General features: G+C 41.4%; 1 protein-coding gene and 1 non-coding gene across 2 annotated transcripts; one reads left to right on the forward strand and one right to left on the reverse strand.

The window, feature by feature from the left end:
* Positions 1-3,687: 3,687 nt before the first annotated feature.
* trnai-aau lies at positions 3,688-3,761 on the reverse strand. The gene has a single exon. It is a non-coding gene; the product is annotated as a tRNA-Ile (tRNA).
* A 2,442-nt stretch (positions 3,762-6,203) lies between these two features.
* tubd1 (tubulin, delta 1) lies at positions 6,204-10,788 on the forward strand. The gene is made up of 8 exons (XM_034224573.1): positions 6,204-6,532; positions 7,866-8,013; positions 8,573-8,789; positions 9,146-9,377; positions 9,650-9,814; positions 9,964-10,092; positions 10,254-10,437; positions 10,581-10,788. The coding sequence occupies exons 1-8, from the start codon at positions 6,382-6,384 to the stop codon at positions 10,684-10,686; spliced, it is 1,332 nt and encodes a 443-aa protein (XP_034080464.1). The 5' UTR covers positions 6,204-6,381; the 3' UTR covers positions 10,687-10,788.

The following is a 10,788-nucleotide window of genomic DNA, read 5'->3' on the forward strand; positions in this document are numbered from 1 at the left end:
AGAGAAAATGTATATTTTTATATAAAGTGAAAGTAAAAGCGTTAAAGTGAAAGTGCTAAAGTGAAATTAAAAGGGCTAAAGTGAAAGTAAAAGTGTTAACATGTAATGTAAAAGTGTGAAAGTAAAAGTGCTAAAGTGAAAGTAAAAGGGCTAAAGTGAAAGTAAAAGGGGATCCCGTTTGAATTGTGCCATGAATTACACATATGATGTTTGTCAATCTTAAAAAAATCACTTCCATGTCAAAAAGTTACAGTTTGTCGTAAAACTGTTGAAATATAAGATTGTGAAAAATACGCAAAGAAAGACTACAAATCCGATCGCATAACTGATGTCATAATTGTTTTGCTCCACTAAATATAAGAGATAGCTAAGATAAAGTAACTTTAACAAGATGCCTGTGTGCTTAGTACCAGGTTGTAATCATACCAGCAATGGGTCTTGCTCGTTCTTTCGCTTCCCGTCTGATGAAAGGACCAGGAGGGGCTGGATCAAGTTAGCTACCTAGCTAGTAGCAAGCACGTTATTCAATATTTATGTAATGAAGGCGGATGCCTTTATGAAAGGTGCTACACAGCAGCAGTTACTTTTACAAGGAACTAAAATGTGTGAAGTTGTTTTCACACATTCTCAAGGTCCATATCACATACAAAAAGACAGAATACCCAACAAAAAAACAGACGAAAAACACAAAATCAGTCCAATTACAGCTAGCCACACATATATGCTCACTGTCTGTAGAGGCTGTTGCGCCAATGTCTCCAAATCATGGAAGAGAACCGAGTAGAACTCTTCACAGGGTTAATTAAAATTGAGATAACATGATTGTCTGACTCTTCTAGGCGACACATGAATTTGTACATTACATTTCTTAAAAGAGCTTGACAGGTAGTAAGGTACCCCCAAGTTAACAAACAGCTGGCTGGCACTGTGCCATCTTGGTACCCTCACCAGCAACCGTAAAGCATCATTGTATGCAACTTTTAGTTTTTGCATGCTGCTAGCCTTGTAGTTACTCCACAGGTGAGCCGTGTACCATGGTGTACAGAAAGCTTTAAAAAGTGACACCTTGACGTTAGTTAGCATTACAGCCCTAGCCTTGTCATTTTTATTAGCCTTAACATAAAGTAACATTAAGTAACCCAAAATGTTAAACAGTAAGAGTAGTAGTCATATTTCGTGAACCCTTTGAAGAGTACTGTCACACCGGTGTGATCATTCTATAATACACCGTTTAAGCCCGGATGCCCCCGGGAGATAAATGCTAACGCTAATGCTACATTAGTAGCATTGATGTTACATCAAATCCGTCACTAAGTCTGCCTTCTATCACCTCAGGAACATCTCCCGTCTACGACCATCACTCTCTGATTCCGTGGCCGAGACCCTCATTCATGCATTCGTCTCCTCCCGGTTGGATTACTGCAACGGAGTCCTGTTCGGGGTTCCCAGTAAAGCCCTGGACAGGCTCCAGTATGTGCAGAACTCGGCTGCCAGGGTGCTCACTCACACCAAGCCCTGGCAGCACATCACCCCCACCCTGATCCACCTCCACTGGCTCCCAGTCAAGCACCGTATCACCTATAAACTCCTTCTTCTGACTTACAAATCCCTCCATGCCCTCGCCCCCCAATACCTGTCTGACCTTCTCCGCTACCACACTCCATCCCGGAAGCTAAGATCATCTGGACAGGATCTCCTCTCCACCCCCCGCACCAGGTTGCGGACTTTTGGTGACAGAGCCTTCAGTGTGGCATCCCCCACCCTCTGGAACTCTCTCCCCCCCGAAATCCGCAGCGCCCCAACCCTGGACATTTTCAAAAAAGCCCTCAAAACGCACCTTTTTACCAAGGCTTTCGCCACTGTATAGTTAGTTTAATAGGTTTATTTTTCCGCTACTTCCCCCCCCCCACCCCCTTAACCTGTCTGCCTTTTTTCCCCTACTCCCCCCCCCCCCCCTACCCGACTTGTAAAGCGACCTTGGGTTTCCTGAAAGGCGCTATAAAAATATTATTTATTATTATTATTATTAGCATCAGCGATCTTTTCTATTTCATGCTATCTGCACAAATGGTTGACATTGAACATTAAAAAGATCAGGCAGTTCAGGGAGAATCGAAGGAAGGCAGGCAGCTTTGCATGACATTCTTCTGGACGTGTTTCATCGTGGTGATAGCGACGACGCTGAAGATAGCTTCCGATTCAGAGCTCCCGATTCGGCAGTTAAAGGTGGGGTAGGTAATTTTGGAGAAACCAGCTTGAGTGCGCTAGAATTTGAAAATACACAGCCGGAAAAAATCTAAAACTTCCTTACAGAGCCCCTCCTCCAACACACACGGACGTGCACATGACCAATGAGGGCACGAGATACGTTTGTGCACAGATGGAAGGCTGACAGGCAGGTAGGCCATCCAGTTACTTTAGCCGGGCCGGCTAAAATGATTGGTCGTGCTTTTTACAGCGCTACGGCTTCCACAGATGAATTGTTTTAATGTATTTATTATCAAACCATTTAATATATTCATCATTGCTATCGGCATGTTAAGAGCATTCCATGGAATATGACAAAAAGTGTTTCTGAAATAAATTACATACCCCACCTTCAAGGGGAAAGAACAATCCTCTTAAATTGCTTCATAGCCAATTTATTTGGACTAGATTATCCCAGAGTCTAAACATTCGTTATAACACAGTTTTAGATTTTTAAAACCTTTATTCTATATGTGAAAATACAAAAAAGGGAGATGTTGCTGCTTTTTTCGCATCTTGACCACATTAGACCAGGTCCTGATCTAAAACCACTATACCTAGACTCACTGGAATAGATTATTTTCTAGACAATCCCTTTTTTGGCAAAACAGTACTAGTGACGGCCATCTTGGTGACGTGTGTTGTTGTACGAGACCAGAGATGTAGTTCATTTTTTTTACTTGCAAAATTACATTTTAAATTGACTAACATCATGTGTAATTCGTGGCACAATTCAAACGGGATCGAAAGATAACTTTTCTCTCGCCATTGACTTCAATACATAATTTCCCCCAAATAAGGTCCCATGGAGGTCCACCGGAAAGGGAGGGACTTCGCCTATTTAGAGTCAGATCAGAGTCAGATGAGGACTTTTCTCCTTTTCCATGGAACTGGTGAACAGGTTTCTTATTTTTTGTTTTAAAAAATGTGGTAATAATGGTACAATAATACAATAATCATTGTTATTTAAAAACTTAGATTTAAAGATTTTTTATGAGGTCTCAATACTTTAATGTGTTATTTATGTCACTTAGTTCTAAATTACTGCCAGTAGTGTTCTTATTTGTCTTTTTATTACTAATTTGTGCTTTTCTTTGAATCATTGCTGCCTTTGTCAAGATGTACAATTTGGACATGGACTTTTAATAGAAAATATTAAAAGAAAACATTGCTCCCACTTTGCAGCATTTCAATATTTATTTAATTATCTATGTCATCATTTATACATTTCTGTATCAAGTAATACATTAAGTTAATTCTTTTTTATGCATTTATTGTCATTTTTGATTTGTAGAAATGATTTTAACCCGTAAAATTATTCCGTGTTGAAATCTGACCTTATTTTGCAGATATTTACTCGTTTGATTCCGTTTTCTTTTTTCCCCGTTTAAATACTCTGGTAACATTTTACTAGCTTTGCGTTTGAGGAAAAAGTACTTATGTCCAGTACGGGGATCGAACCCGCGACCTTGGCGTTATTAGCACCACGCTCTAACCAGCTGAGCTAACCGGACTTACACAGCTTCTTGGACGTGATTTACAACAATAGCACAATAAACGAAATCTACAGAACCGAAATGTAAATCTTCCTGGCTCGTCGTCACTCCTTACGGACGGAAATAGTTTAAACAGGATAATGATCATTCTATTAGGCTTGTTTGAGATGAGCGAGACCGACGTAGACCTGCGCAATTGCGAATACCATCGTGCGTTGCATGATGGTTAGTAATTGTGTCCGACTTGCTCTGGAGCATGGATGTATAATAAGAACTGGGCTGCAGTCGAATAGTCCAAAAATCAGCTCCTAAATTCTAACCCTATCGTCTATTCCTTGACCTCTGAGTGAAACGTCACGGGGTTAAGGGATAGTCCAGTCGATAGGAGAATTCAAAAGGATTTAGGAGAATCACTAATTAGGAGACTGCGGTACTTTAGAGAATCCGACTGCACTTTCACTATCCGACGTGTTTATGATGCGCCAGCCGGCGTCTTCTGCTGTGGGGAAACTACAGTTTTCTATACAGCGGACTACAACATGGATGTATAATAAGAACCAGGGACTACTGTAAACTCATCTAGAGACCCTGCACCGTGCTCTGATGCTGTTGTTTTATGCTTTATGAACGTGGACAACAGAGAAACATATTCTTCTTGACCAAAGTTGGAATTGAAATAAAAAGGAAAGTGAAACTTATGCTCTTCAACCAGCACACTGGATCCAGGTTTCCTGAATATATCGTTCAGAAAAAACAGGAACTAAGCCTGATTATCTTTCTAACTTTACTGACCTTCCGTTTTTATTTTTTATTTCTTTCACCTAAATTATCACAGCCTCTTAAATAAGGTATGCAATGGAGTTTGCCATTTTGACTCTCACATGTTGGGGATTAGAACCATTGACCCCCACATTGTTAGGTATCCATTTACCCCTCTCGCCAAATACACCTAGATGTATTTCTTTAACATTGTACCGGCTCTGTTATATTAGTGTTATACTGGGACTTGTATACCTGAATATGTCCTTTAGAAAAAAACTGGAACTAAGCCTAAATATCTTTCTACCTTTTTCCGTTTCTTACACCATAATTAAAACGTTTTTACAAGAGTCTGCGAGAGCTATTATTTTTTAAAGAACCTGCAAGAGTTCCTCCCCGGCAGCTCAGTGAGGTAAAATAACAAAACAATAGAGCGTGCTAGGAGTTGAACCACCGACCCTAAGGCTGGAAAACTTCCATTTACCCCATTGAGCACCTTGAGCCAAAGTCACACCCACACAGTGCATTACCATCTTACTATTACCTTACATTATAACATTATCTTAATTTAAAAGCTTCTACCTTCAAGCTTTATAATCTGTTCAATGGTATTTTATCATTTAAGTACATGTCCGTTACAATGCAAAAAGGATCTTTCATGACATTTTAACTATTGTACATTTTGACATGAGGAGGAGAGGAGTTGTCAGAGGAGATATTGTAAAAACATTAGTTGAAACTCATCACAGGAAATGACAGTCCAATGCCTTACATCTGTTCAGAAAACACAAGGCTGCCAGGCAGTGGCGTAACTATCGACGGTGTAGTTTTTTTTGGGGCCCCAATGGCATTGACCGGTTCACGCAGTGTTCAAAGTAACCAAGCAACCAAAATTAATTTGTAATTTGTCTGTCCAATAACCTTGCTCCCTTTCATGTCATGCGATACCTTGCGTGACGAGCGAACCGTTTAATCAACCTGAACTGTACTGTAGCTAGCAGCAGCAAGTTCGGCAGCATTATAAAAAATGTAATAGCTTGCATTTATAATGTACAGCAAACCAAAGCACAAGAGTGGCGCTCAAAAGAGAAAGGACAAGAGAGAACAAGCAGATGTAACAGCTAAACTGACGAAATTAGACAGTATTTTTTGTCATACATCGTCCTCGAAAAGGCTATTCCTCATCGTCCCAAAAAATACAATATGTTCTATTTGTATTCCTCTTAATGTGTGTTTGTATAAAAAAGAAGGTGGAACAAAGATACATAATAATAGTAATAATAATATATTATAGGCTATGAATAATAATACATACAAATATAGAAAAACCTGGATCATGTATAGCACGGTGCCCAAGAGAAGACAGTCAATTCTTGTTTTATAACTGTTTCAAACATTTGTATTGAGAAGAAGCATACAAGTGTAAGTACAGACTTCTTTGGGGTGGACACCATGCTTCTCTTTTCCAACATAGAAGACAAACAGAACAGCCAACAAGAAATAATAAAGAAAACAAATGAATACCATACTTAATGACATACATAGTCATAGTGGGAAAGAACATACAAAATAGTAATTCTTGCTTTATAATTGATAAAAATGTTGTGCTAATAATAGTACATTGATTTATTGAGAAAAATATTGCTAAAATAAATAGCGGATATGACTTTTATTTTGAAACTTTTGACAGTTGGACCGGAAGTGCCATCTATCCTTGTTGTGGCTGCAGAAAACATCACTTTTAACAACACCTTGCTAACGGTCATGAAACCTCTCACTCACAGCATGAATTCTCCGGAGTATTTCAGACTCTATGTGCCCATACCCTAACCTGAAGACCCTCGGTGTTCCCGAAAAGCCTCTCACCCCCGGCTGAGAGATGTCAGTAGTGACGGTGCAGCTCGGGCAGTGCGGGAACCAGGTGGGTCAGCAGCTGCTCCACAGCCTCCTCTGCGACGCTCAGGAGGGCCAGAGGAAGGAGCTCTGCACCGCCAGCCGGGAGCGCTTCTTCCACCAGGACACACACGGAGGTAACGGGATTATATAACTATAACATTCTTGTTGTTAACCACCAACTATGTGCACTATATGCCGTTAAGGGTAGGGTATGTACGTTTGAGAAACCGGCTCGAGATCGCTAGAATTTGAAAATACACGACCGGAGAAAATCTGCCACTTCCTTACAGAGCCCCTCCTCCAACACACACGAACGCGCACATGACCAATGAGGGCACGAGATAAGTTTGTGCACATGGAAGGCTGACAGGCAGGTAGGCCATCCAGTTACTTTAGCCGGGCCGGCTAAAATAATTGGTCTTACTTTTTACAGTATTACGGCTTCCACAGATGACATTTTTTTAATGGATTTGTTGTCAAAGCACTTAAGATATTCATTGCTATTGGGATGTTAAGAGCATTGCATGGAATATATCAAAAAGTGTATCTCGAGCCGGTTTCTCAAACTTACATACCCTACCTTTTAATAACTGTGCAAGAATAGGTGGCTGCTAAATCCTCAGAACTGTTACAGGATGTGTAAACACAGAACGAGATAAATGTGTTTAGGTAACATTAAGCTGTTTTTGGCTCTTTTCTGCTGTAATAATGTAAATGTCCCCTCTGTGGGACTAATACAGGTATTCTGATTCTGAAGCCTGCTGCTCAATAAAGAAGTCATCAAAATGATAAATAAATAATGACATCTCAAAAGTTTAAACGGAAGAGAATTAGGTTCACATGTGAAAACACTTTTGAGATCTACAAAAAAGGGATTTTTTTCCCCCCTAAATTCTGACCTTAATCTCAGAATTCAGAGATAGAAAGTTGAGATAATAAGTCATCATCATAGGTTAGTCATCATATTGATGTAGTTTCTTATTATAATGGAAAACGATCCTTGTTATTATCTGATACTATGTTAAGATTTTGAAAAGCAAGTCATTATATCGATATTATATGATTCAAGATTCAAGGCATTTATTGTCATGTGTACATAGCTACAGTGTAGTTATGACAATGACAATCTTAGGTCACAGGCTCCTCCAACAGAGCAACACAATAAAACAGATAAAATAGTGCAAATAAATACAAATAAAATATAATATACTAGAAATAGTGCAAGAATAGTCTATATACAAGTAATTGGAATATGATATATAATATATGATATGAATGTTATGGATGTTCTTTCGAAAATGCAGGTGTTTAACAGCCTTATGGTCTGTGGGATAAAACTGATATGATCTTGAGTTTCTTTCCTTTACTGGTGGAAACGAGCTTCCATCGATAACACACCTTTAATGTTGCTTCCTAACTGTGAGGCTCACCTGCTGACCTGTCATGTCACCCTGTGTTACTTTACAGAGCTTGTTGCCCGGGCGGTGCTGATCGACATGGAGCCCAAAGTGATCAACCAGAGCATCAGCAGGGCTGCGAGATCCGGCATGTGGCGGTACGGAGAGACGTCACACTTCAGCCAGAAGCAGGGCTCTGGGAACAACTGGGCCAATGGGTAAGGACAGTCCCCCCAACTCTTTCTGTTAACTTAAAACATGTAATAACCAATCATCTGTGGCGAACGAGAAAACATTAATCCTGTGTTTAGAGATTGTTAAAGCTTGTATTCAGGGTTGGGAGCCTTGCTTTCAAAATGTAATCTGTTACAATAACAGTGTAAATACTTTCCTCTTTAGTACAGCGTACAGTTAGGACTGGTTTTAAACTCCCTCTTAAACATCCCCATGGACCCTTCATTTTATGGAATTGTAATTATTGTATTCTAACTAACTGTATTAGTGTCATTGTGTTTTGTACCCCTATTTTCACATTTATCTTGTCATTTGACTATACTCTCAGATATGTTTGTTGTTTTTACATTATCATTCATGTGTGTTGATTTGTGAAGCCCTCTGAGACAAATGTGTTTTGTGATATTGGGCTATACAAATACATTTGAATTGAATTGAATAACTAGTTAGTAGTTGTATTGTCTCCTGATTACGTAATAACGTAATTGTGTCACATGTAATCCACATGTAATTGTTTGTAATGTGCTTCTTGACTCTCCCCAGGTTCTGTGTGCACGGACCGGCTCACAGAGAGGTGGTGGAGGAGCTGGTGAGGCGAGAGGTGGAGCGCTGTGATAGGCTGTCGGGACTCCTGGCCATGATGAGTGTGGCGGGGGGGACGGGCTCCGGAGTCGGTACCTATGTTACTCAGTGTCTCCGAGACGTCTACCCTAAGTCCTTCATCCTCAACCACCTCACCTGGCCGTACGGGACTGGAGAGGTGTGTGTGTTTACATTACGGAACATAGTGACATCACTACGGAACACTCACGCTTCTATTGACCAGCACTCCAACACATTGTACTTGATAGGCTAAGGGGCGGGACATCTCTAAGCAGTTAACCAATCACAACAGAGCCGGCCAGCTAATCAATCAGAGCAGACTGGGCTCTGGTTTCAGACAGAGGGTGAAAAGAGGTGCTGCAGCACAGGCAGTATGAGGAAAATAAAGAGCTTTTTGAACATGAAAGTATTGAAACACGTCACATTGGAGACACTAAGTACAAAATGAACCTGAAAATGAACATAATAGAGCCCCTTTAAACCCCCCTTTTCCTCTCCCCCTGTCTTTTTCAGGTAATTGTCCAGAACTACAACTCTGTGCTGACGCTGGCTCATCTCTACCAGCTGTCGGATGCCATCCTGGTGCACGAGAACGACACTGTGCACCAGATCTGCAGTCAGCTGCTCAACATCAAACACATCTCCTTCGCTGATGTCAACTCAGTGATCGCTCACCAGCTGGGCAGCGTCCTGCAGCCCGCGCTCACCGCTGACTCCCAGGGAGCCTACAGCAGAAACCCTCTGGGTGAGAGAGGCCACACGCACATGCGCACACACACACACACACACACACACACACACACACACACACACACACACACACACACACACACACACACACACACACACACACACACACACACACACACACACACACACACACACACACACACACACACACACACACACATTCTGGATTTGGAAATCAGGACTGACTTCAATAGGAGTATTTTTTTACTGTAATAAGGGATCCAAGTACTTCCTCCACCTCTGACACCTTTCCTACTCGTCTCTCAGGGGAGTTGGTGAGCGCCCTCTGCTGCCACCCAGAGTTCAAGCTGCTCAGCGTCTCCTCCATCCCTCAGGTGCCCCTCGCCTCCATGGCCTACAGCAGCTTCAGCTGGCCCAGCCTGCTCAAACACCTCCGCCAGATGCTCATCTCCAACACCAAGATGGAGGAAGGCGAGTCACTCTCAAGGATATTGACTTTTTTTAATCATTTCACAGATTATACAGTTCGCTCTAAATAAGCAAAACCTTTTAAAGTAATGCAACTAATTTTTTTATTTAGATTTTAATAGTTTTTTATTTGTTGGTGTGCTTGCTCTCAGGTATAGATTGGCAGGTGCGTCCTCTTGCAGCCGCTGAGCGCAGCAGGAACCTCACAGCAGGGAGCTTCAACACGTCTCTGGCCAACGTGCTCATCCTGAGAGGGAAGGACGTGTACAGCACAGAGACAGGTCAGAGAACTGGGAAAAAAGTGTTTATTAAAAAAATAAATCCAGACTCTTTGATGAATCCACAATTCATTCAAGGGATTGTGATATGTTGGTGCATGCATACTTAGATTACATTTTGTTTACAGGTATTTATTAATTGTTGATGTTTGTTCTGTCCCCAGCTGGTTTCGAGGACCCGGCCCTGTACTCCTCCTGGCTCTCACCACAGGAAGCCTTCAGTGTGTGGAAGTCCCCGGTGCCTTTTAATAAATATGAAAAAAGTGCCACGCTGGTCAGTAACAGCCAGGCTCTGCTCCGCCCCCTGGACAGCATGGTGGGCGGAGCCTGGAACATGTTCGCCTCCAGGTGAGTCACTCTGCGAAATGTTTAAATATCACTTTGAGGAAAAGCTGGGTCCAAACACAACCTACTTATGTTAAAACCCTGAGGGGGATGAAGTCAAGTTCTCCTGGAAGCTAATATGTTTTTGTCTTTTCAATCGCTAACAGAGCCTACATCCACCAGTACACTAAGTTTGGGATCTCAGAGGAGGACTTCCTGGACAGCTTCTCGTCTCTGGAGCAGGTCATCTCCAGCTACAAAGAACTGCGCTAGAAATGGGAGAAACCAACAAGCACCCTTATGCCAAGGAATACCACAGTTTGGAATGATTTCTTATACCAACATGTAAATAAAATGTATTTAATTTAATTTGGA

The sequence above is a fragment of the Gymnodraco acuticeps genome, unplaced genomic scaffold (assembly GCF_902827175.1).
Source record: "Gymnodraco acuticeps unplaced genomic scaffold, fGymAcu1.1, whole genome shotgun sequence".
NCBI classification, from domain to species: Eukaryota; Metazoa; Chordata; class Actinopteri; order Perciformes; family Bathydraconidae; genus Gymnodraco; species Gymnodraco acuticeps.

Excerpts from the sequence above, each read along its gene's own strand:
- tubd1 (XM_034224573.1), top strand. The coding sequence starts at position 6,382 with ATGTCAGTAGTGACGGTGCAGCTCGGGCAGTGCGGGAACCAGGTGGGT. Across the intron at positions 6,533-7,865 it reads CCACCAGGACACACACGGAG|AGCTTGTTGCCCGGGCGGTG; the intron begins GTAACGGGATTA and ends GTTACTTTACAG. Across the intron at positions 9,815-9,963 it reads CAACACCAAGATGGAGGAAG|GTATAGATTGGCAGGTGCGT; the intron begins GCGAGTCACTCT and ends GCTTGCTCTCAG.